Source organism: Aplidium turbinatum, chromosome 16 (assembly GCF_918807975.1).
Source record: "Aplidium turbinatum chromosome 16, kaAplTurb1.1, whole genome shotgun sequence".
Lineage (NCBI taxonomy): Eukaryota > Metazoa > Chordata > Ascidiacea > Aplousobranchia > Polyclinidae > Aplidium > Aplidium turbinatum.
The window spans coordinates 6500984-6528086 of NC_137487.1; the positions used below are offsets into that span (position 1 = coordinate 6500984).

General features: G+C 37.3%; 1 protein-coding gene across 1 annotated transcript in view; it reads right to left on the reverse strand.

The window, feature by feature from the left end:
• Positions 1-27103, reverse strand: part of LOC145785113 (dynein axonemal heavy chain 10-like) — a 68188-nt gene that overhangs the window by 27820 nt on the left and 13265 nt on the right. Inside the window, exons 21-56 of the mRNA XM_082596815.1 lie at positions 26737-26901; positions 26302-26444; positions 25857-25936; positions 25086-25241; positions 24806-24973; positions 23948-24102; positions 23583-23720; positions 22622-22752; positions 21779-21881; positions 20920-21122; positions 20393-20570; positions 19541-19698; positions 18490-18658; positions 18127-18205; positions 17285-17418; positions 16761-16834; positions 16235-16444; positions 15631-15799; positions 14985-15115; positions 14671-14767; positions 13897-14020; positions 13187-13349; positions 12562-12695; positions 9443-9519; positions 8815-8919; positions 8322-8479; positions 7526-7768; positions 7109-7292; positions 6567-6676; positions 5917-6075; positions 4873-5054; positions 3938-4074; positions 3571-3714; positions 2913-3032; positions 2011-2283; positions 1378-1563 (exon numbers count right to left, since the gene is read on the reverse strand). Coding sequence (XP_082452941.1) covers positions 1378-1563; positions 2011-2283; positions 2913-3032; positions 3571-3714; positions 3938-4074; positions 4873-5054; positions 5917-6075; positions 6567-6676; positions 7109-7292; positions 7526-7768; positions 8322-8479; positions 8815-8919; positions 9443-9519; positions 12562-12695; positions 13187-13349; positions 13897-14020; positions 14671-14767; positions 14985-15115; positions 15631-15799; positions 16235-16444; positions 16761-16834; positions 17285-17418; positions 18127-18205; positions 18490-18658; positions 19541-19698; positions 20393-20570; positions 20920-21122; positions 21779-21881; positions 22622-22752; positions 23583-23720; positions 23948-24102; positions 24806-24973; positions 25086-25241; positions 25857-25936; positions 26302-26444; positions 26737-26901 — 5340 coding nt within the window. The remainder of the gene's footprint in view (positions 1-1377; positions 1564-2010; positions 2284-2912; positions 3033-3570; positions 3715-3937; positions 4075-4872; positions 5055-5916; positions 6076-6566; positions 6677-7108; positions 7293-7525; positions 7769-8321; positions 8480-8814; positions 8920-9442; positions 9520-12561; positions 12696-13186; positions 13350-13896; positions 14021-14670; positions 14768-14984; positions 15116-15630; positions 15800-16234; positions 16445-16760; positions 16835-17284; positions 17419-18126; positions 18206-18489; positions 18659-19540; positions 19699-20392; positions 20571-20919; positions 21123-21778; positions 21882-22621; positions 22753-23582; positions 23721-23947; positions 24103-24805; positions 24974-25085; positions 25242-25856; positions 25937-26301; positions 26445-26736; positions 26902-27103) is intronic.

Sequence of the window (27103 nt, forward strand, 5' to 3'; positions counted from 1 at the left end):
TCCTGGCAGCCAGCACAAAGCTGAGTACTGACGAATCCTAAAGCTGAGTACTGATGAGTCCTATCTCATGGGCGAAACACGTGTCGTGTCTCAATTCTTGCTACAATCGGCTGCCGAGAAACATCCTTTGATAGGTTAAAGATTATAAAGTTTACCATAAGCGAGGTAGGTGTGTGGTACAAGTAGCACCTTTGAACCCTGGGCAGTCGCCATGGATTGTTACACCATGGGTCTCGGGGAACACTGGTCTTGATCCCACACCAAACTAACAAGTGGGTCCACGTCCCACCTCATGGGCAACAACCTCGACTGGTTGGCTAAAACTTGTTAGAAATCCTGCTGCCTTGCAGGAAATACTTTTTTAAGTAAAGGCTAGGCCCACCTCCAATAACTGTGGTTAGCGTCAGGAAGGGCATCCGGCTGGAAAATCTATGCTCCAAAATATTATTATTTTATGATAAGTAAAACTTGCAGGTGAAATGTCAGATTGGTTCCAAGTGAAAGTGGGGATGCACCAAGGCTCGGTACTCAGTCCACTGCTCTTTGCAATAGTTATAAACCAATTACCAGAGGTTGTGAAAAAGACCGTAAAAGAGTTTTTGCAGGATGATGATTCGGTCATTTCGGAAGATAGTTGAAAAGAGGTGAAAACAAAATATGTTAGTTGGAAGAACACATTCGAATGTAGAGCATTGAAAGTAACATTAACAAAACAAAAGCAACGAATACCGAAATAAAGCCGTTAAAGAGGTGATCAGTGACATTGGCTCAAATGCAATTCAATATTCAAAGTACAAGTATTGGGCTAATAATTCTCATTGAAAGAGTGGACTGCCGTTGAGAGTATTGATGGAAATCAAAGAGGGCATCGTCCGAGATGAATGCAGCACTTTGAATGAATGGATAAAAATGCGTTGTAAGTGCGTTACCAACAAAAAGAAGCATGATTGAGAATGCAAAAGGAGACAAAACTAAGAAAACGTAAATAGAAGTAGTGAAAGACAACATGATGATGCGAAAAACCGTGAGAAATGGAGACTTTGCTGCAGAAAACCTGGACACCCCTGACAATTTGGGGTGATGCTCGGGCACTTGCAGGCAAAATGAATGACCGTAAGATCAAACTGTAATGCTACAGACAAATTTTAGCAGCACACAAAGAAGTTTTCCATCCAATATTACACAAGATTGTTTTCCAGAACTGTACAAATTTGACTCGGAAACAACCTTAGTTGATAAAACGAATAAATCATCATTGCAACAACTCACTAGTCTGGTTGTTTTACTCCAGTTGACAGCAACAATAAAGTGAGCCCCTTTCTGTGGCTCTCTGTTTCTTATTTATAAATTTTAACAGCTTGCTGGTAAATTTCTCACTTGTGGCATGTTCATATCATCCATGAAAACCACCAATCTCTTCCCGGGAGGAGGACCATAGAGATCTTTAGTCCTCTTTTCAACGTTAGCCTCCAAATTTCTTTGCACATCCATGGATGTAGTTCGGGAAGAGAAGTTAATGTGCAGCATCAGATGAGAATCGGCATCCAATCCACGGAGGAAGTTCTAAGGAGAAAAAATTAAGCAATAATAAGTTATTTCTTCCTGGAATTTCATTTCAAACTCGAAACATGGTGATATCTAACTTAAGACAAACATGAAAACATGCTCAGCTCACAAAACTAGTTTTACGTCCAGAACTATTCTCAAATTAAATTCCTGCCCTGGGGATGGATATTTTAATACTATTATATCCGTTTTAAAGTTATGTTTGCAGTATATCGTTTGAGGGTAGCTTTCTAGAGGACCAATAGAAAGCAGTATCACCCTAAATCAACTTTCTAACTGTTTAAAAGTACGAATGAAACATGTCAATTTATAAAGTCTTCGGCATGGTATCAAAGCCACATATGTGGAACATTTATAAAGTATAGATGACAATAAAGCAGTGACCAAAATTGCTGAAGGAAATATATTAAAGAGTCGACAATCACTAAAAAATTCAATGTTTACCTGAATGGTCGCTGTTTTTGAGGTTCCTGTTTCACCGACCAGTACCACTGGTCGTTTGATGGTCACCATCAGCTTGAGCAACCATGTGGTTCGGGTGGTGTCGATAGTAGGGACGAGAATCTGGTTGTACTTCAACTCAGGATTGTGCTCATAAGCCGGCACCACAGTGCTCCATGGCAACCATGTGGAGCTTTCAAGGTCGAAGTGGTAATCGTACATTGTCGCATACTTAGATGGGATCTGCCCTGGTCGTGCTGGTGTTTTGTCGTCGTCCTGAGATATTGGTTGATGGTAAAATACTATAGTTTTTTTTTTTTCAGTTAAAATCTCGAGTTGGTAAAGTCGTTTATGCATTAATTTAACGTCTTTTTACTAGCTATGTCAGTTATATTTTACTTTTAAAGCAAGTTAACTAAGTTAACCTCCCTGTTGAGGAATCATGATAGCTGAGTTTTAGCTAAATAAGTTTAGACAAGCGGTCGATGTCAAATGATTGTCCGTGAGTGATAAATTCAGAGATACAGACTGTTAAAAAAAGCTTGAAGTTATTTGAGGTCAGTCAATATATTCGAATAAACGACTTTAAAAATAGTTTAAAACCAGTGTTGGTGATATTTTTTATTTTCAAAATTACAAGCAAAATAGTCAAAAATAAAGTCAGTTACGAGATTCCGTTATTTTCAACCCGCATAGCCTGAAGTCAATTTATAGCTCAGCAGACACATGAGTTTTGAAAAGAAACAAAAAAAACGAGAAAAAAAAATGCAAAAAGCGATAAAAAAAAGAGAGAAAGATAAAAAAAAAAAGATAATAAAGATAAATTTACAGTTTTCTTACGGAACTGAACTCATATTGAAAAAAAAAGACAACAAAAAAAAACAGAAGAAAAACAAACAACTTACGTTGACACCAGTCATGCTGGCTAGTTTCTTGATGAAATCATCGAAGACAACCCGACCGGATTCAAGAAGGGTGCCACCAACCGACCAGTACATTGATTCTAGGAAGAGACATTCCAGAACCTGCGTAGAAGGAAGTTAAAACATTCCTCAATGAACGAAAGTAATTAGCTGCAGTTTGTGGACATTTAATTCACCTTTTCGCCAACAATAACATAGCGATAAGAAACATAATAAATTTAACAATAACAAAAAGAACACAATCGATTTGAAGTTTTTACTGTAACCAGTCATGAAATCAAACTCAGGTCTATAGAAGCAGAGACGATTACACTAATCAGTCGGTCAATGAGTTGGGAACAAGTTTGTTCATAAATCAGGTAAAGACTCACCGATGTTGACCTAACCACAAAGCTTTATAACATTTCGAAAATATAACAAAATCCTTAAATATATAACAAAATTTATAACAAAATCCCAATACTATTTTGAGTGTTGCCGGTGGTTCTCGTAAATACTGGTTCTACTCAGGTTGTCGATCACGAGATATCTTGTTTACATTGCAAATATAGCCTGGAGTCTGAGATAAATGAACTACATGCATTTAAATTGATTTTAAAACTCTCTTAAATTGATATAACGTTTAAGCTACATCACTTACGACGGGATCTCCAGTTTCGGCTTTGAAGTCGACCAACAGAGCATTGAGCATCATGCACAGCTGTGTCACCATGTTCAGGTTAGTCTGAGGGACTATGCCTTTCATTGGCTTGCCCTGTCGTCCCTCAACAATGCCTTCGTACACCTGACGGCGTTCAAACAAACCAAGAATGTCAAGTTACGTTTTGTTCATAATGTAAAATAAAATGCTGATTTAAAATTTTAAAAACAAATTTAACATATTATGTGATGTTGTAAAAAGTGCTTGGTAGAACACATTAAAAGTGGTAGCTTAAAAGAACATTACAAGTGGTATCCTAACTTAGTGGCAAAATAACGTTAAAAAGTGACATAAAAAATCTTTTTACCAAATCGATGCAGGGGATGACATATTTCTTGTAAAGGTTTTGTAGGAGATCTTGCTCCAGCTTGCTGCCACGTTGTGATATCCACTTCTGCCAGAAAGGGTCGTAGTTGAGGTTCTTCGGATCAACATATACCATTCCTTTGACACAAAAATAAACTTGGAATGGACGGGATCAAAGTATTAACATTATTTCAACGTCGGTCGACACCAAAAGGGTGTAGAAATTCCAAGCTTTGTCAAGTTTGGATGAGTCACCATGCAGTGGTGTGATATCAGATAACGTTAGTATTACGTTGTTCATATTTAAGACATTGCCAAGAAAAGTATTTGAGTTTCGGACGAGTATAAAACTATATACAAGATGGTGCAAAGTTGTTGCGTGCTATATTTACGTTTGTTAATCAAACTTGACTGACTTCCTCAGAGAACGAAAAATGTTGAAACGCACTGACCAAAGCAATTCAGAAATAAGTAATGTTGATGTTATCCAATTATCGTTAAATGTTAACTACATATTGTAATCGTATACGCCACGTCGTATACCATCTTCATATGTAACAAATTATTAAGATCTGGATGCAGATTTCGCTCCGATACAAAAACTTATTATGTGGTGTTGTTGAATATCATAATAATAATGTTTGTTTTTATATAGCGTTGTATCCATCGCAAAATGCGTTGCTCCTCAGCGCTTTACAAAGCAGACAACGTCAATGCAGCCGTATAGAGGCGCAACTGAGTACATTATTACCGGAATCCATTCCATTGCTGAGTGCCAAACAGAAATTAGATTCAGTACTACTTTTAAAAAGTCTTTGGTATGACCCGACAGGGTATCGAATCTATGCCCACCGATTCAGAGGCGGACGCAATAACCACCAAGCCGGTTTATATGTGTGAGAAATCAACTTCTTATTTAACCACAACTTTCCTTACCAGCTCTTGAAACGGTGGCGGGGGAGGCGTACTGCAAGTCTCCCACTTCGAACAGCAATGCGCAGTGGTTCTGGAGCCTGATGCGCTCGCCATTGGCCAAGGTCAACAACTTGTTGTCGTCCATGACGGAGTTCATGTTCTCAACCCACAGAGCGTCCACGTCACCGTCGAAAAGAATATACCTAGAAGGATACCACATTCAACATAGTCCTATGTTCGATTGTCGCAAATAGGTGTGGTATCTGCTAGGGTTACTTAGTGTGGCATCTGCTAGGGTTGCTTAGTGTAGCATCTGCTAGGGTTACTTAGTGTGGCATCTGCTAGGGTTACTTAGTGCGGCATCTGCTAGGGTTACTTAGTGTAGCATCTGCTAGGGTTACTTAGTGTGGCATCTGCTAGGGTTGCTTAGTGTAGCATCTGCTAGGGTTACTTAGTGTGGCATCTGCTAGGGTTACTTAGTGTGGCATCTGCTAGGGTTGCTTAGTGTGGCATCTGCTAGGGTTACTTAGTGTGGCATCTGCTAGGGTTACTTAGTGTAGCATCTGCTAGGGTTACTTAGTGTGGCATCTGCTAGGGTTACTTAGTGTGGCATCTGCTAGGGTTGCTTAGTGTGGCATCTGCTAGGGTTACTTAGTGTGGCATCTGCTAGGGTTGCTTAGTGTGGCATCTGCTAGGGTTACTTGTGTGACCCATATAATAAAAACGGCTGAATTTTTTCTTTTCGTACAACTTTTTTAAATTGACAATAAATCGGTGTTTTAAAAAGCACCAACCAATGTCGGAGTTAAAAAACCTGTCACAAACTACAGCTTTTTGTTAACAAACTTTTAAAAAGGAAAACGTCATTTTTTCTTAAAGAAAAATTTAAAACTGTAAAACAAAATCATCATGATTGAATATGAATTAGGACTTACATTATTTTATGACAACAAAACTGTCATACAAACAACAGAGTCTGAAAATATACAAACGCGTATCTGTTATAATTTTCTACTCTGCACGGAAAATTAATACAAATAGATAATAAAGATCAAACTTTCTCACCTTCTCTCCTTCTTTTCGGTTGGTTTGTTTATTTCACGGAAGATGTTGGAGAGGACTCCATCCGTCCAGTCTCGAGTAATAGGATCAAGGATGCCGTACAGTTCAATGACAGTCATCGCTTTGGAGTTGATGATGTGAAGTTTTGTGTTGAGACCAAGCCTGCAGTGATGTTCGTTGTAAGATATTCAGTTGTTAATTCAATAAAGAAATTCGTTGTTTGTGCAAGGTTTAGAAAAAGTGTGCTATATACAGTCCGTCTTAACTACTGTGCTGGAAGTTAAAGAGTTTTGTCAGCAAGAACGGACTTTTATCCTTACCTGGTTTACAAACTTATTTAACTTAGAGGTACCAAGGATTGCTTTCATTCAATAGCACTAAAGAAGAATAAAGTATACTATAGTATTCGAAATGTTTTTCTAAACACGAGTTTAGTATCTACATTTTGGGCTCTTTATTCTTTTAATCACATTGACCAGGCGTTCCAACCATTTTATTCAACGCAGTTCCAGAACGAATTTTTTTTACAAAAATACAGCCATGAGGCTACGATGTTCACGATGTAAAACATCAATCAACTTAAACTGACGCAAAATAAATCACGACAGAGCAAGTAGTGCTGATGTGAATTACAAACATGAACATAAACCCACTTAGTCTGTGCTTGTGCCAGCGTATTGATCACTACAGACTTGCCACCACCAGTAGGTCCAACTATCATCGTGGTGTGACGTGTCATCATGGTCTCGTACAATTGGACAACCTAAATTTGAATGCACCAATCAAAGTGCGGACATTTGTCAGCAATGTCAAAAAGTAAGTTGAACAGTCATCGAAAAAATGTTCTGTTTGCTGTTATGATTAAGATTACGGTCTTCATACCTTGCCAAGAACATAAGGTGTGTAGAGATTCGTTTAAACCATAAAACGCAGCGTAAAAACAGATTTTTACAAGGATTAAGCAACCAATTTTAAACAATATCATGCAAAAACGCTCACTCAATACCTAAGGCACTAACCGAAAAACTAAATATGCACTAACGCATAAATTCTTCACTTAACTTCAGCGAAAAAAAGAGTGAAACAAAATAAACAAAATTGTAAATTTTTTTTTAGCAGAAGTGGATTCGTTGTTCTCTTGTACACGACAACATCGTCGATGTTTGCTGCTGAAAAGAGCTGAGCTGGAACTTACTTTGTCGACTTGGTTCTCCAGCATGACATAGTTGTTGCTTGTGAGTGTCTCCTCCACCGCATCGTTGAAGTTGGGATATCGGACACGGGGACAATCCAATCCAGGGAAGAGATCTCCGATGAGGCCAAGGAATAAAGGAACATCTTCAAAGATGAATTTGGGAAGATTCATGTCTCTCAGAGCTCTAAAGATATAAATATCATCAACATCACTCAACAATGTATATGGGAACTTAAGAAACGAATTAATTCTGGAAATAATTGGAAACAATTTTGAAATCATCATCCTACAATACAAAAATCTTATGACGTTGAATGCCAAGAAATGTTGCATTGGAAAAGGAATGAAAGAATAACGATAAAATATCGCAAACAGAAGATAATTTTTACAATATCATTCATCTATTCATCTTCTCACCTCATCAGTACAACATCTTCATCCAGATCGGCTGAACCTCTCTTCAGATCACCAGCCATCACTAAGACGGCTTTCAAGGCTCGAAGACCGAAATCGTAATGATGTTGCTTGGACAGTTGTTCTTTGGCAAGCTTGTACAGAACAGTCATCTTCTTGGCTAGTATCTTGGCAGTGAGGAAGCCTTCCGAAAACAACATGATCTCGCAAATTTGTTGCAGATCAGGCACGATCACAACAACAGGTCTGTGGAGAAATTGTAAAAAAATGTCAGGAAATTTTCATGAAAAGAAGGATATCATAGAGAATAGAAGCCTACAAGATTATATCATGAACAGTGTGATCATGAAAAGTTTGTCGTATTGAAAGTGATATGATGGTTCCGATAGCATACCGAACCAGTCTTGATGTTAGACTTGTTATTTCATTCATACAAAGGCTGTAATTCCAAAGTCATGAGGTATTGGTGTATTGACTACATGAAAGCAAAAAAGTATAAGGGACGCAGCAAAAATTGCTTTAAATTGGACGCAAGGTGTAGGTCTTACCACAGCATGCAGTAGCTGCTATTCCTGCTCTAGGCAATTCAGAAAATGCGCTTTGATTGAGTTACTGTACCATAAAAAAAAACTTTTTAAAAAGCGAACAAACTATACGAACGTACGCAACTGACCTCACCGTACAACTTAATGCATGACATTCCATCTTAACGCAATGCCTTAAAAGAGGTTTTGTTAATAGATCTGAAAAATTTTAACGTGAAGGCAACTGACAAAGTTGTAAGCAGCACACGACGAACCTGAACAAAGCTTTGACGCTCTCCGGTAGCTCGGTACGGCCAGCATAGCCGGGATTCATCGTGATGAAGATCCCCATCCTGTCATCCAGAGCTATCTCTGTTCCTTCAAACTGGAACCTTTTCAAATGATGCATCAGAGCGTTCCGGATGGTCTGCACCTAAAGGAGCGAGACGAGGAAAGGGTAAATGATGTCGGATTACTTAAGGTTTACTAATCCAAAAGAGAAGGTGCCATATGGAAAAGCAAGAAAATACAAACATAGGATGAATAGACAACAATATACGTGTCGTACAATAGAGTCACTATAGTCTTCAAAATGCAAGAGAACAAGCAAATTTCTGGTCCAGCAGTGGGTTGTGGGATACGGAATGCTGATTGATTGATTACTTATCTATTAGAATAAAGAAAGTGACAAATTAAAATAGAAAATACATAGAAAAAGAGGTATTGCCAACAACGGCAACAGCATTAACAAAAAATGTGTGTCCATACTTGCGAGGAGACGACAGAAAGGACGGATGCGTCGATTCTGTTGAACTCGTCAAAGCAACCCCAAGCACCACACTGCGCCAAGCCTGAGAAGATCTTTCCGACGGCCTGAAGAGAACAAGACGTTAGATGAAGTAACAAGTGGAGAACTAATTCTTTTTTCCCTCAAGAATCAAAAAACTGTTTAATTGTATAACAATTACTTTTATTTCTTTAGTTCAGTTGTTTATCAAACTCCTTGTTTCACACGTAAAACTACAGTAGAAGGTCTTTGTCGATTAAACAGCAACTAGAAAGCGGAAAGCAACTCAACCGGCAAAAACCAAACGGTTTTGCATGAAACATTAAGTTTTCAGTGATGAGTTTCAGCTGACAGTGCAAGATTGTATCACGTACAGCTAAACAAAAACAGCTTGCGTAAGGCAGCTATGTATTCAAACACATGCAGTAAGTGTATCTACAATACAAAACATTATAACATTATTTTCAAGATTACAGTCCAGTACAACCTTTGGCAAGTGAAAGTTTTAGGAAACAGGCAAACACAGTTTGTACTAAAAGTTTTAAAAAGCTTGAAAAATGCACGAAAAGCGTCAACTTGAATGAATTTTCTATAAAAAAAAATCTTCACCTTGAAATCCATTCCCTCTCCGCAATTTGTGACTACACACAAGAGACCGAGAGCTTTTGCCAGATCTTTGACAGTTTCTGAAATACCGATTTATTCTTGGTTGAAGGAAAACGAATAGCTATATCAACGAAAGTGACCAAGAACAACAAATTCAAGGTAGAAAACAAATCAATAGTTTTTTTTACAAGTCTAAACCTTAAACCATTTGACCAGGTTAACGCTCACAATAGCATTTCAAAATTTTTTTTAATACTGTATAATTTAATTTATGTTGTGGAACCGGTTTTCTTCCATTAGGAGTCGTCAGCACAACTGAATCGAAACAAAAACATTACAGTATACAGATTGCTTTCTGTGTTAGGTTGATCGCCCATTTGAGGAAGTGTCATAGTTCCAGATCGTCTTTTCCAGTTAGTTTTTCTCACTTTTGATCATAGATTGGTTTTTCTAGTTTTTCCATCCCTTGTCACCTATTTCTGCCGCATTGATTGCTAAACCGTTTGCATCTTGCAAGTTTAGCATGATGAAGTAATAGAAGCGTCTGTTCTACAGTAGATTGCACCGTCATAAGCATTTCTTAATCGTACTTGTAAAATTCATCTCAGTTATTCTACTTTTTACTGCTGCGTGTAGGGACAGTTTTAGCAAGTTACCGTATTTGATTGTTGCAATACGTTCTGTATTTGGCCTATTTAGCAATACTATGAAGAAAAAAAAGAAATGAAAAAGAATAAAGCAAAGAAATGAAGGTTTTGAACATTCAGTGACTTTTATTTATTTAATATGTAAAACATGTTTTTGGAATAGTTGTGCTGATATTTCCCTGCTACTGTAATGTTTTGTTTCGATTCAGTTGTGCTGACGACTCCTAATGGAAGAAAACCGGTTCCACAACTTCGACAAACAATTGATAACAAAACTGATTCCATCGGGCAGTAACCCCGGTAAATTATACGGCTTGGTAAAAGTGCACAAGGAAGGTAACCCTCTTCGGCCTGTTGTTTCTATGATAGGCTCTCCGGAATATGAACTGGCAAAATTCTTAGATAGCATGATTAAACCGTACATTCCTAATTCGTATATGCTTAACTCCACAAGTCATTTTTTAGAAAAACTAAAAGATTATTCTCCGTCTTCTGGACAGATGATGGTCAGTTTTGATGTTAAATCTCTGTTTACGAACGTACCTTTGAAAGAGACTGTTAACATCATTGCTGACTACATTTATTCCGAAACAAAACCAACTCAATTACCTTTCAAGCGTGACGTATTTGTCAAGTTGATGAATTTAGCTACCGAAGGCATATTTATGTATAAAAACCAATTGTTTAAACAAATTGACGGTGTGGCCATGGGATCTCCATTGGGCCCTACTATTGCTAATTTTTTTCTGGCACATTTGGAAACAAAATTATTTGAAAAACATCTAGCATTTCACCCGAAGTTGTTCTTACGTTACATTGATGACATTTTTGCGGTATTCAATAAAGAAACCTCATGTGAAACCTTTTTAGATATGCTGAACTCTCAACATAAAAACATTAAATTTACAATCGAAAAAGCACGTGAAACCCTTCCTTTTTTGGACGTTGAAATTAAAATTAATGCCACTGGATTTGATACTTAGGTTTGGCGCAAACCAACTCATACTGGTTTGTTTTTGAACTTTGATGCATTATGCCCATTGAAATGGAAGTCTGGTTTGATCTTGTGCCTATTAGCTCGGGCTAAAATGATTTGCTGCAATGATGCTCTTTTTAATATTGAAATAGAGAAATTGAAACAAATGTTTTATAATAATGGTTATCCAAAATTGTACTTTGAGAAAATATTGAATCGTTTTATCTCTGAGAATTCCAACCAAAAAGAAAAGGCTGAAAATGAGTTAAATGTGAAGCATTGCTTGTCCATTCCGTTTGTGGGTAAAGAATCCAAAACGTTTGCTCGTAAAATCGGACAGTTTATGAAAAATAAATTTGATGTGGACGTTTTTCCTGTTTATAAAACATTTAAAATTAGTTCGTATTTTCAACTAAAGTCCCAGACGCCTTCGTCTCTCTGCTCAAATGTCGTATATTGTTTTACATGTCCGTGTGATTCGGCATTGACGTACATCGGTATGTCCACCAGACATTTGACCACGAGAGTACGGGAGCATCTGAACTTTAGAGACTTAAAGAAAAGTGCCATCAAGGACCATATCATGGATTGTTCTTTTTGCACTGATCAAAAATTCTCTGCTGAATCATTTAAAATTTTACGCAAAGGCAAATCCCAATTTGACACAAAAATTCAGGAAGCGTTGTTAATCAAACGCTACAATCCAAATCTAAACAAACAATTATTTGCCGGTGGCGCCTCCATTCTCCTCAATATTTATTAGCCTAGTTGTATCACGTACTCCGTGGTGCAAATTCGTTTGTAACTTAGTCATGCAGTTGCCTTTTCTTAATGTAATTTTTCGTCTGTCTGTATGTTTTCCACTCCAGTGCTTTTAATCGTGCGTGTTTATCAATGCTTTTAGTTAGTCAGTTAGTTACGGTAGTCACTGTCAAGAAGTGAAATTTATTGTAGTTTATAATTATTTACAGATTCCTGATGAGGACTTAAGTTAAGTCGAAAACGTTTGAATGTTGAACTATTTGTAAATATGTAATATACTGTTGTAATGCTCAACCCTGTGTTATTGTTGTGTCTTGCCTGTCTTTGGTATAAAAAAGCAAACTCTCTCCCGAAACTATATAAATTAAATTATATTAAAAAAATTTTTGAAATGCTATTGTGAGTGTTAACCTGGTCAAATGGTTTAAGGTTTAGACTTGTAAAAAAAACTATTGATTTGTTTTTTTAATGATTGCTTTCTGTGTTAGGTTGATCGCCCATTTGAGGAAGTGTCATAGTACCAGATCATCTTTTCCAGTTAGTTTTTCTCACTTTTTTCTCACTTTTGATCAAATTCAAGGTATTACCAAAGAAAATTGTGAGTTATTTCTGAATTATAAAATAGAAAGAATATAAAAATATCTGAATTATATAACTTGTTTAGAACAAGCAGAAACAAAACAAATGTACATTCAAACAACTTGTTTACGTTTGTGGAAAAGATTTCAAAATCCAACCTGTTTTTCCTGTTCCAGCAGGACCGGCGGGTGCCCCACCCAGGTACATTGACAAGGCCTGGGTTAAGGTGAGGTAGATTCGATCGGTCAATGGAGTGATGACAAGTCGGCCATTCAAACCCATGTATTCGTATCTGTGATCGTAATGCAAGTGAATGCGATGAAAAATGTCTGCTGCTTGAGGAATATTCTAGAAATTTAACTATCGCAACTTCTTAGAAGCAAAACCGAACGAAAAAATACCAGTTAGCGATTGCATGTTAAAAAATGGTTTGATTCAGCTCAAATAAAATGCTTATATCGGTACCAAATAGAGTTTATTTCTTTGTGGGAAATCACGGAATGCACTTAAATACAGCCTTCATCAGTTTCGTTTCTCTCAAACATCCCAGGCAAAAAAATCCATCATTTTTACATTGATTCAACGTCTGCAGACATAGAATAAATGTAAAAATGATGGATTTTTCTGCCTGGGATAACACTAAAGAACACTCCAAAGTTAACAAAAGCAACCATATGAGCAGACAATTTGTTGATCGCTATCGATGACTATAAAGTTTTCAACATGAATCTAACACAAAGCAAACATTGTTTTTACAATAAAAAACAGAGGACACCGGCATACCCGTAGCCGAAGGATCCGGTACATTGTTGCACCATCAACTGGTCCGGGTCTCTTGTCCAATAGAATCTCAACTGGGACTCCCATTCAAACTCTTTCGCATCCAAGATGGAGTCCCGGACGAAAGTATCAATGATGTCTCTGGCGTGAACGTCGATGATGAGGACTGGATGGAAGAGAATTTTAGTTGATAAATGATCTTCAGTGTGCATAAATTGAAGAGTATGAAGGTACGTTCAGATTTTTTGCAAAAAAATGAGTGTCTGTTGTATCACGAAGACATAAAATTAAAAGACACAGCGGGTTTAGCATTGTGACAATTCAAAGGATTCAAATGAACGCCTTCGGCTCACGCGGGATTTCCATCAGTTTTACTTTAGAAAATGCGATGCTGAGGCAGGCTGTGCTTACAGCTTATTAAAGTATTCTGGCTCAGAATGTAAACTTAACTAATAATCACAATTTTTTGTTCAATAATTGTGTCAAAAGTAATTGAGTCGTTAGAAATTAGTTTGGGCTCGATACTTCCAAACAAAAGCATTTAATAAACAATATGATTACAAAAAACACGACTAAAGTTTTTTCTTCGTTCCAGAAACATTTGGTAAGAATCCAGGCCCTTTAAATGCTTTCGAGTCTGAGTTCAAAAATACTCCGTGGTTCCCCTGGCAACACAACTGCTCATAACCTTTGAATATAATGCAAAATCTTACCAGTGTTAAATTTCTTTCGTTCGTTCTTGCTTAGAGGGGTCTGAATTTTGGTGACGAGTTCGTCAATCTGCTTGTGCATCTGAACTGCGTAATTCTTCATGCCCAACTTGTCGCCTCTCCGAACCTAAATGGAACTTGGTTTTATTTAATGCAGGTTTCATCGCGGAAGTCAAAGCTGACTATACTGCACTGAGACTAAAGCTTTCAGCCAGCAGCAGCGATGACGTTTGCGAGTAAGTTGCACTTTGAATTCACAAAACAACTTTTCATTGGTCAATTATTTCAAGAACATTGGATGTTATTTTTGAAACAACATCTCAGAAAATAATTTTTTAACTTTGAAATTTATCAGATGAATACCTAGTAAAATCTTGAAGTTTTGCAGAAATTGGAAAATACACTCTGCCAATCTCGGTGATCGTGTTTTAAAGCCTCTACAAGTATGCGAAACTGCCAGGACCTTTCAGAGGCTTTCTTAGTCAGTAAATAAAAATTCAAAACCAAACCAAAGTCTGAAGACATTTCAGAAATTATGAGAAGGCCAAGGGCAGTCCAAATCAGATTCAGTATGCACAATGCTGAGGTTTACAAATAATACAATTATATTTCCTCCATGACAACACTCCTTCGAAAGTTAGGAGCTTCGAGAAGATCATAAAAGTGTGTTGTGACAAAATAGAATGTTAAAAACGTCAGGATATAAATAAAACAATACAAGGGAAACAAATCCCATCAAAATTAATTGTAATAAAAAACTTTTGATGATGGAAGTACCTTCGAAAAAACGTCCTCCACCTCCCAAGTCCACCAGATCTGGTTTCCAGCCAACACCACCATGCCTTGGTACGGCAACATCCAGTCCACTCGTTCACTGTTATGATGTCATAAAATATTGTGGTTTCGCGTTATAAAAACATGCGTAATTTCTGCATATTAAATTCAACTACTGAAAAATCAAATATACATCATTTTTCATACTGCAAGCATGTATTTGATAAACGCAGTGTAGCGTTTGAATCATTCTATTATTTTTCTGTAGAACAAAATTTTAAATAACTTAAAATGTTCTACAAAATAAATAGACCCACATATCTTTGCAGTAGGTAAAGACAGCTTCCTTGGTGATGAGCCTGTTTGTGCTCCTCATCTCTTGGAGAACAGATGTCATCCAGTCTTCTACTCTTCCTTCTGCTGGGATGTTCTTCTTAAAGTCCATAAGCTGAGGATGGGAATAATAAGTTTTTAACCAAAATAGAAATGGAGACAGCAGTACTAACGTAAAGTTATTGGAGAAATCCATGGACACAGAAGTAGGATTTGTCGGAGGAATCCACCAGCATTCAAAGTGGAATAAAGAAAGGAGCGATTGTAAAACAATCCAGACATCAATTCCAGATTCAGTCAAGAAATCAATTCACCAGCAATAAAAGTAAATTTTAAGAGTTTCATCAGGATTTCATGATTGATAACGCCGGTTAAGCAATGAGAGCATGGTAACAGCCACTGGATAATGCGGGTTCGATTTTCTCAGCAGAGTCTTCATCTAACCTTTCCAAATTAGAAGCGGCGTGTCCTTGCCAGCCTTTTTGTTTTAGCTAGTTCAAACGAGACACGGAAATTGACAACTGTCAATATCATCCAAATTTTTTTTTCAAAAATGCGTTAATGTAAACATTTGTGGTTAAATAAACGTCTAACAACGTTAATATATTGTAACCATGAGACAAAACCGACCTCTCCTTCAGCGGATATCATTCCGGATACCAGCATCTCGTTGCTGACTCCCTCCTGAAATTGGAGACGAGCAATATTATCGTACATCTTGATGATGTGCTCCTGGACACATCTTGGATCACTGCTTCCAAGGATGCTCAGAAGTTCGTCGTCCGAGATGAAGAAAAATCTGAAAAATTTCAACCATAACATACGTATATAGGTAGGACTAATAAAGTTATCGTTTACTCGGAATCTTCATTTAATGGAACGTTCACGATGAGCGCCTCCCGGAAGATGTGGGTGTTAGGACGATTTGATTCCTGTTTTTAGAGATCACATCCTTCTGTTTATGACCATGCCCATTCTCTTTGAAACATTTTTGAATGTTGTAAGTTGAGATATCAAAGCAGTTTCGCCTGGTTTCTGCAAGCTTAGAACCAATGAACATAGAAAAAGTTTCAAAAACCAAAAGCAAGACACGTGATAATGTATGAGCTCCTTGCTCCTAAAACTGATACTCAAAAATTCTAGAAAACTCAATGTGCAAAAAAGCAGTTAATTGAAAATCACCTACATCTGTGAATAGTCTGTCAATCTGTGAGCATCTGACAACCGAGCTTACCTTGGGAAAGCATTTCTCTTGGAGTCCAAATAATCATTTAAAGACTTCTGACATTTCTCAAGCCCATCACTAAGATGCTGCAGATCTAAAAGACGATTGGGGGCATGGCAAGAATCTTTGATCTTTGGATTCTTCACTGTTTCTTGCATGATCTTCTTGAACAGTTTGTCAATGTTATCAAACTTCTTTGCTTCTTCTGGAAGTTGAGATCTGTAAAAAGAAAACACCATTTCTAATCAAAATCTTTGCTTTTACTAACCAGAAAAACTGACGCACCAGCCTACTTGTAGCTCCTTGTGAATAGTAAAGCAACATGCATACTTGTTTAAATAAAAAAGTGTATAATTATGCCTAATGCAATAAATCAATTACTTATTTTTTTAAAGTTTAGTTTTATCATCTAGGTCTGTCCATTGATTTGTTTGACAGTACGCACACATTAATTAATCATCCAGCCTCTTTAGGATTGTGTATGCTTTTAACCATTAATAAAGCTTACTATATGTAAAAGCTATCTCTCCCCCACCTGATATCACCACCAATGAAAATGGATTCAAGATACATCCACTTCCTTTGGACGACCATCCACACATCGCATACCTGAAGCACGTTATTGTGATGATAATATTAGTGATTACTGACGAAATACTAACGTATAAATATCTGTATACAATCTGCAGGAAGACAGCGTTAAAAAACGTCAACACTGATATGGCTTAAGGAAACTGATTTACAGATATTTTTATTAATCCGTGGCGTGTCATTGTAGTACGGGATAACATGCCACGCGGCTGACGTGAAACGTTTGCTGTCAGATACTTTTACGGTGCGTCTTTTTACGTTGACGTCTCACAACAAGTTCTTCTTCCAGCTTCCAGTTCAGTTGTTATCAAGTTTCCCGATTATACAAAAGAGAAGTCTTGCTTGTTAAAGTTGCAACTTATTCACTTTACTGAATGCCAAACTTAATTTTCACGATCTCGTAGTATGTGATGTCCTTTGGTGTGCAGAAAAGACAACGCAAACAGAAAAGCAAGCTCCACTACTAACCTCTCCAATCAAAGACAATCCCTTCTCCCAATTCTGCACCGAGGTGAGGAACGGTCCCACGAACCGGGACGCAGACATACTCTGAAGATTCATGGCATTGTCATCCAGAATCTGCATCACTTCATCAACCGAACCTTGAAAAGAGCAAGTAAAATCCTGTTATTTTACGTTTAACAAACATTATATAATGCAACTCGACACCACAGCCACGTGACGTTGCTTTATTTTTCAAAATCAACGACGGAATGACTCAGTGGGTTGGACACTTAGCTTCCAATCCTCAGATCCTGGTTCGAAACCGGCTAAGAATGATGTTACAAGCCAGGTTTTGTTACTGGGATTATCTGGGTTTGCACTGGTTCAGTAAACAAGGCTGAGAAAGAAGAAATGGCAGCCGTGATACTGGACTACTGGTGTTACCATCACTGGTACGCGAAATGTTTGCAGTTGGTACCCTAGCCTACAAAAAAACGTCTATCTCTCAATTCTTCTCGCAGTTGAAAGCAGCAAATATGGTCGAATAAATAATCGCTTTCTGTATAATTCCACAAAAAAATGCAAGAAACAAAACGCATCTACAAAATTTTACAAATAACAACTAAATAGCGCTTCAGGTTGTTGGTCATGAGTTGGCCAGTGGGCCTAATATCAAAGCATTGTATATGATAAAAAATATAGTAGGTTTGAAAGTCCATATTATACAAGTTTAAATCCCAGCTTAAATTCTGCTTTTTCCTTTGTGTGTGTGTAAAATTAGTATCTCATGTTCACAGGTTGCGGCATGAAAAGAAGTACGATGGTCATCTAGTACCAGAAAACAAGAATAGAACTTCTTAACTTACCTAAAATAAAGCCTCTATCTTGAGTTCCTTTCATGTACTTGATCACCGTGAACTTCATGGCTTCCCACGTCTCTACAACCTGAACGAGATTGCATCGTCATTTGCGATCAACAATGCAACATAGTTGAAGTTAAGATTTACCAATAGAAATGAAAAAAAAGTGTCTTGAAAGCTTAAAAATATAATTGTTATTTTTTGTGGCTGCAATCTTCAAAAAATAATTATCATTGATCTACATAAAAACGTTAAAGGATCATTGAAACCAACATAGGGAACGCAATAAAATGTTCACGGGTATTTCGACACAGATATCATGTGTTTCTTTAAACTTTTTTTAAGGAGAAAGATATTACAATATCCAACCTCTTTCAAGCCTTTCTCGATGCTCAGTTCCTTTGCAGCTGCGGTAACGATTTCAGCAATGGTGTTGGCGTAATTGTGAAGATCCATCGAAAACAAGTTTTCCAGTGTGAATGTGTCGGGATTCATGTCAAAGTCTTTGCCGGTCTTGGTCATCAGTTCCTTCCAATGTCTGAGCAGAAAACATACAAGAGGCTTCGATAAGTGTAATTTGTAAGGCTCATAAAGCTGCACTAGATAGGAAAACGCAACTTGCAGTAACATATAAAACTACAGGTGAGAGCCTTGATACGACGCTTGAAAGGATGCCGGTTTGACACCGCTCAAGAGCATGCGGCTGTGCCTTTGGAAAGACACTTAAAGGCGTGCCTGAAGATGGACATGGGATTGGCTTGCTTGTATTATCTTCCAATTATTTAACAAACAAACGAAAAAAGAATATACAGTAGTTTTTGTTTGTGTTTTTACAACGCGGTTCATGCAACAATGGATCAGTGAAGTCAATGCTTCCTATGTGCATGGGTGAACTTGGGAAATTCTTCAATTTAAATCTTCCATTACTGTGCATAAGCCTAATAATACTACAAAATCAAGTATATGAAAATAACTAGACAAGAGAGCAACATTTTGCTCGCCATCAGATGTTGAGTGTCTTGTCTAATTACACCAGGATATCGCAGTAATAAATACTATTAATACTACAAAAAGTGCTAAATGCCAGGCAAAAAAAGCCAAGCAGAGCAAATTAAATCAAATATAGTTATTTCTTTCTAAAACCTCTACACTCTACAGCCCGTTTCACTTTAAAAAGAGAATATCAGAAAGTCCTTATTCAAATAGAATGATTCTATTTGAATAAGGACCTTCTGATGAACCTCCTTTTAGGGTGAAACAGACTGTAGAGTGTAGAGGTGTTAGATAGTAATAACTATATTTGAGGATATCACAGTATGTGTTGAACTTTAAATTCTTATTAGAGTATTAACTAATTCGTAACACTATTCACTGTTAAGTAAAATTACCTCACCAGTAAAACCTCTGCTATAAAACTTACCTTTCGCGAAGAGCTTCGTTTTTAAGATCTAGGAAGAGAGGAACCGCTTCCTTAAATTCTCTCATTTTAGCATCCAGATGTTGAGCAGCAGGAAGAGCTTTGACTTGTTTCGACATCTTCTTCAGCTTCTTAACAAATCCATCTATTCCTTCAATCAACTGAAAAAACATTTGAAAAGATTTTAACTAATGCATAGAAATGAACAAGTTGAGCCTAGAAATTAAAACCATATTGGCCATACGCAGATTTTCTGCAAGGGCATGTTACAATCAGAACCGGAGATCAGTGACTTACAAGTCATTAATGCTTGCTAGAAATTTATTACTTAGTTCTAGTGGTTTTCGAAAAAGCCCACAGTGCAAAAGTAACGGTAAGCGTGGCCTAATGGTCGAGCTAAAGGTTTTGAATCGAGATGCTTGGTGTTCGATACCCCGTCTGTCATTGATTATTATTATTGTATTCTTGAGCAAGACACTTTATGACGACTGCTTGTTTGGTTAACTGGATGCCACGGGCGCGTAAAATGACGTGAAAGTACCGTACAATTACAACAACACAACAACTAGCAATATAATACAGTTATTGATTTGTAAAGAAGGGGCGTTCTTCCCCGCTATCAGCACAATGCTGATTCTTGCTACAAATCGGCTGCCCAGAAACCTAACAGTTATTGATCATTATTATTAATTTTCATTATCCATTAATATTGAGAATGTAGCGATTGTTAGCAACCGTTTAGTGACTTTACCAAACACACAAAACATTTGAGGAATTTAAAATAAAATGGTTTAATTATGTGAAGAAACAAGAAAGAGCTAGCTTGCAATGCACAATTCTGACAACATTCCATACCAAATTGACGTTGAGATTCGCCCACAGCGTCTGCGCCCACTCCTCCCTTGCATTCCTCTGCTCCTCATACAGAGCATAGATCTGCTCCAGTCCTCTCATTTCGTTTTGCACCTTGACAAGGTTGGGGTAGGGTGTGATTGTTAGATCGAACAGCTTTTCCGCGTTGGTCAACTCTTGTCTGTGGAAAGTTTATTTATTTCTCCAGTCCAAATAATACTATTGAGTTATGAAAATTAGATTATGCAAAAAAGCTTCATCTACCGTTGGTCGGTGGTGAACAGTATTGAACAATAATTGCTATTAGAAGTATGTCTTGCTAACCTTAAAATATCAAATACGTTACGCTGATAGACTGTACTGTATAATGTATTTATAACAACAGACTGAGTTCAGGAAAACAAAAAAGCTGCAGCTACGCTAGCAAAACTACAAAAATTTTTTCTCCATACAAAAGCTATCAAACGTCCAAAAATAACTTTTAATCTAAAATTTTCAAACTCTCTTGTTTGCGCATTCGGTTGCTCTACCTTTCGTTTTCGTATTTGGCAAGGTCCTTTCTAAATTCGGCCAGGATCTTTAACCCGTGGTCCAAGTCAGACCCGACAGCTCCAGGGCCAACTTCGTGAAACTGGTCGGCAAATGCTTCAAGCTCGATTTTAAACTGAGAAATTTGCTGCTGGGTGATTTCAGTGAACTTGATTTTGACGCTGGTCAATCCGACATCGACGACCTGAATAGAAATATCATGCTTTTTAAAGGCTCTCCATTTGTTTTCATCAATCCACCATTCATTTGGTTCTCTTCTAACAGATCAAACTATTACATGTATGACTTTATGATATAGAAGTACAGGTAGCCGAAAATGCGCAGCTTGCACAGAAAAGTGGTCATGCTTGATATCAGAGTGTAGCGAGAAGTGACAGCCATAAACACTTATTTCGCCTACGAGGCTGTGCTCAGCAGTATCGCACCAGTAATTTATGTCACATGCATGCCTATCGTTCGTTATCGTGCTGATATGAAGAGATTGAAAAAAAAACACTTTCTTGTTTAGCATTTCTTAAACAGTAGTCCTCAATCTTTTCAGCAGCCGGGGCAAACCAACGTTTCAAAAGCCACACAAAAAGTTAAAACCCTTGTGATAGACTAAATAACATATTCTTTTATAACTTATCTTTTTTTAATCCACAAATCAGGGACTGTAAAAACGAAGGGTTAGTACCGCATGCGCCTCTGAGGCCAGATTGAAAATCCCTCTTCTAAAAGGCAACTTTGTCTCAGTTGAGAACATCTTCTCTGCTGCACGTTTTCAAACTGTTAAACACGCAACCACATAAAAGATTTCCGACACAGAAAGTCATTTCCTTTGAAAAGTGATGAGCCTACCTTGGCATGGAGGAACAAGTCATCCCATGTTTGCTTCATGGATGCAACTAACTCTTCCTCTTCTTCAGAAAACTCGATTTTGTACATTGCAATGGTTCGGTACCTGAGCGAAACAAAAAAGGTTCATTTAGTACTTTTTAGTGCTAAAACTTAGTGACTGTACAGCCACAGAGATGTAGCCAATTACACTCGTCATCACCACCATCAGACATCAACTACACTACTAAAGTATTGTAAATCTCCATGCACGCAGTGACGCCTTCACGGGTTTGCCATCTTTATCCGGTCATTGGAGCGCTAGTAGATCATATGCAGTAGCGGGTATTTTCATTCCATTTCTGACACGAAATGAATACGAAGAATGAAATAAGATGTAGAAGCATCAACAGGTTAGAGTCATTAACCTCAATTTTTAATCTGATAATTTGTTTAAATCGAATAAAAACGATTAGCATTATTTAAAAAAAGGTATTTTCTATTATGTAGTATTAAAATTCTGATCTCGATATGGGCGGTGGAGAGAAAATCAAAGTTATGTTGGTTGAACGAATTTCAGCGTGGCTAGAGCCAGCCTTTAAGAGAATGTGGATCCGGGTACGTTTGGTCCGACTTCATGGCCCTATGCAGGGGTGTGGAGTCCGAAAGAACCTAAGCATTCTGGAGCTGTCGTTCCCTAACAGGTACGGAACTGGTCTGATATTGTGGGTTTGACATCATAGCTAAAATGTTATTAATTAGATCAGTCTTTGCAAAGCTGACTACACCATAATCGGGGTATGATAATAAGACTTAATGATGGAAATAGTTTTTTGTTATGCAATGTTTCTTTATGGGTTTCGGTACCTTTCTGCAATGTCTACGATCCTAGTCTCCACATCCAAGGAAGAAGCTTTAATGTTCGATATTGTTCCCAAAACAAACTTCAAATCCTCCAAAGTGATGGGAACCTTTTCAAGATCCTTACTCATTTGTGTCTGAACATAAGATTACATGAGAACGGTGAGTTTCACAAAGAAATACGAATCACTTTATTGATATCGTAGATAACAAATTGCATAATTATTTTCCTGGCTTGACTATTGTAAATCTCAAACTGTTTTTGTGCATTTAGTGAAAGTACCAAAACCATACTTCAACCAAGCTTCTATATATAGATTTTTGCCAACTTCACACAATATACTCAGCATCATACCATAAGCTGTGCTATATTCGTATACATCTGTAGCCTACTAAGAAGTAAGCAAACTAAAGAGATTGCTGAAGGCAACAAAATTATGCATAATATTGTCTATGATTTATTTTAGTGAATTTAGTATTTTCATGATCGCTTAAGACAGTTACGTTCCTATTTGTCACAAACGATTGAACCGTTAAAACCTCATCATGACGTGCTTGAAAAAATAACAATAAAAATCCAGTGAATTTTTCACCCTTTGCCGGCAAAGGTGAATTTTCAATCGCTTACACGTATCTTAAAAATTAGATCACTCACTTTACTTTCATGGTATAACCATCACTATTATGATACATACATCACTGATGATGTACGTTCAATTAGATTGAACAAAAATCTGCCACCTTCCAGAAGCAGATGAGCCCGTTTAACATTTGTAGACAACCTCATTTGAAATTGGCGTTTAATCGAGCCAGTTTCATTCGTCCTATCTCTGTTTTTACACAAAATTTTTGTAAAATCGAACCTCCCGCTTAATTGGACTAATTTGGTTAGGTTCAAATTGAGTTCGGTTAAGAGGGGTTGGCTGGTGATTATATATCTTAACTAAACATTCTTCAGGGCACATACCAGCATGTCTCTGAGAGAATAGAGGTTCTCTTTTGCGGATTCGTTTAGAAGCTTCCCCAGGGATTGAACCCACATCAAAGCATGCTCTTTAACTGTAAGAGCCAGAGGTAGAAGATTCAAACGGACACAGCCTTCATCCTGAAAAAAAAAAATCTTCAGTTGCTATGCTTCTCACCTAATTACATTTTTTGTATCGGAAATATAATGTGGAGGAAGGGAAGCTCAATGAAAATGTGGTTGAAAAAATACAATTTGTAGGAACAAATTTAATTCAAATCCCAAGTGATTTCACGCAACTACCACAGTAATAATATACATAAATATACAAATAATAATATATATAGTACAGTTATTTTATCACTTACTTTTGGCGTTGCTTGCAAAAAAACGTCTTCTGCGATTCTGCTATAAAACAGCAGCTTGTCATCGTAGGCCACACAAGACGGATTCTTTGAAGCGAACTTCTCCATCACAATGGTCTTTTCCAACTTCCACAGCGCTCTGTACCGCTTCCATTTAGCTGAAATAAAAAGCACGTTAGCTCGTCCAAGCAAGCTCTGACGTTGGAACGTAACACAGTACAGTAGAATTCGGCTATAGTGACGTCAGTTATCGTGACATTTCTCTACAGTGACACTTTTCGAAGGTTCCTTCAGGTGCAACTATATGCAAGTTCTACAGGATAACTACATATAATATTAACAACTATGTGGTAGACCATGAAATATAAACAAGTCGTCGTGTTGCATTTTTTTAAAAACTTTGTTACTTTATTCGAGTCGAGACTAAAACTTAAACCTATGCAGACACGCAGCTTTGAAAATTAGTGCTACAAGCGATCTGAATCAGAACCTACCAAAAAAAGTTGTAAAATTATTCTGTTCTCACATCAAAAGTAAATGCTGCTACTTTGCTTCAAATATTTTCCTCCAAATTCAAAAAGAAACGTTGACAAGAGAACTTATTTAACATAAAAATCGTAGAAAATCGAATAATAATAATAGTCAACGTTACTGTCATGTGCCATCTTCTCTACAGCCATATTAATGATGCTGTCTTTGAGGTATAAAAGAAAAAAAATGGAAACATAATTTATCTGTTTCAACTTTGTTATAAACCTTCCACAAACAGCGTAAGTATTCTTAAGCACAGTTGTAACTGACCAAACGCGCAACTAAAATAACAAGCGAAAGGGCTAGGTGGAAACTACAGTCGATACTTACGTTGACCGAGGAACTTTGTCAAGTTGGAAAGGATCTTTTGCATGTTTCCGGTGATGCTTACGAAAAGCTCCCCGATCTTTGGATTCATTGCAACATCAAAGAAAAAACTGATGAGGACTGGTTCATCCTGACCCTCAGCCTGCTGAGGAGGAGTCTCGGTGCATGTTCCTAAAGAAAAACAGAAACTGCAAAAATCCAGGAACATTAAACGGTTCTTTTTAAGATCAAGCGGTTTCAACTGTACGCCACTGCGACATCGTAAAGTAAACATAAGTCTTACCAGCCATCCAACGAACAAAATTCTTGGTTGATTCTATGCAGTCTCTCACGCATTGCATGGTTAGTTGGTAGACTTCCTTGGCGGGAGGGTGAAGGACGATCTCTGGCGTTGACAAGATTGTTTCCATTTGCATCAGCTGAGTGTTGCCATTCACAGCTGAAAAGTATAAATGAGACTTTGACAACCTGAGCATGAAAAGTATTAAAATTTAATTAACTTTGCGTAAAATTTCAGGCTGCTGAATATCAATGGCAACCCTGCCGGGTATAACTTTGTAAGGTTAAATTAAAAATAAGTATAGTTTCTTATCGACATCCTGTGGTCAGGACTCTTTCCTTGCAGCAATTGCCTTCACTCCTATTCTCCATCTCATTTTCCTTCAGTCTGACAATGTCTTCATTCCTCACCTTATCCTTCACCAGGTTCTTTTTGGACGTCCTTTCCATCTACCTTTAAAGTCAATGCCTTTCGAAGAAAACTTTTTTCATCCCTCCTTAGTACATGTCCATACCATCTTACTCCGTGTGCCCTTGCTAGCTGTTTAATAGTCTCCTAGCATATCCATCAGTGTTTCAATCGTTTTCTCCTTAGTGGTTTTTACCCGATACGTCGCTCTCACTATTGTCCTTTCCGTTAAACAAGGCTATGAAACTCTCAATCTTGATGGACTACAAGTGATTTGCCAGACCAAGATTTACTCAATTTCGGCATCAGGCCACAGCTCACATATTGCTCATTTGATAAACTAAGCGAAAAACACCAATTACAAACCTGTGTTGAACAAGGTCAAGTTTCTTACAACAAGCTCAGTTAAGGCGTCGAAAGTCTGCTTCTCCCAATGTTCGTAATATCTTAAAAAATAAAGCAGTCAATTAAGTAAATTAATAATTTGAGAATTACATACCTAGTCGGATCAGTTGAAAAATTAAAGTCTCAACATGCCATAGAACACTTTTTAAATTATACCTTAATCGGGGGAGCAAATCATAAATTAAAAGATGCCGCAACAGTTAGGTTATTGCTTACATAGATAGAACGCGCAGTTATTAATAAAATAAAATAAAATTAAAATTCAAAGTTGGAACAACAGCATAAAAATTTAACCACGAAATTTTAAAACAATTAAAGAAGAATAAAAAACTTTCTAAGATACACACGAATACACCAATAAGCATACAGATTACAGAAACTACAATAACCTCTATTTTGAACGTACTTGTGTAATTTTGGTGACTTTCCGGTGTTAGTATGGGCCACCAAGCCTTCCATCTTGGTCAGCAGTGGACCGATGGCGCGGTACTTTCTGCTCAAGGAGGTCAGGTCCCGTCGTCGTTCCCGCTCGATGTGTTCAAAGAATTCCTGGTGATCAGACAATACATTGAGGCTACCTATACAGCAAATCCGCACTTTTTGCATTGATTTAACGTTTGCAGACGCACATGTGAAAAGGACGAAGTTAGCTGTTTGGCTGATGCCACAACTGAAGCATTTTTCGTCTTACTAATCATCACTTGAAATTGAAAAAACAAAACTTTCAAGCAAAATTGCAACATTCCTTGACAAACAATAAAAAGTAGCCTAGACCAATCGAAACAAAATCGAAAACTCTGTCGCAAAATCAATAGCTTTCTGATAAAAAAAAAACATTTACCTTGACGCTGGGTAATGTAGCCCCCGGTTTAAGAGGGGCTCGTTTGAACAAATCAGCTGATCTGATCATTTGTATCCTGCTTTCTATGTCTTTAGCATTCTTCTGTATTTGATTGACAAGTGACTCGAACTTTCCAATAGCGATTCCGCACCGTGAGATGTAATCCTGCGTGAAGTCATGCAACGTTACGTCAATTCTTATAACGTCATAATCAGACTTCCTCAAAGTTGTCATTAAAAACAAAATTATTTTCCAGTAAAATTTGAGAAAACTGTAGTTATAAATTTGTAAATTTTTTTATATTTTAAAAAGTTATGATAAATGGTAAAAGAAACAAAGGCAGACCAAGAATAATTTGAACAATAAA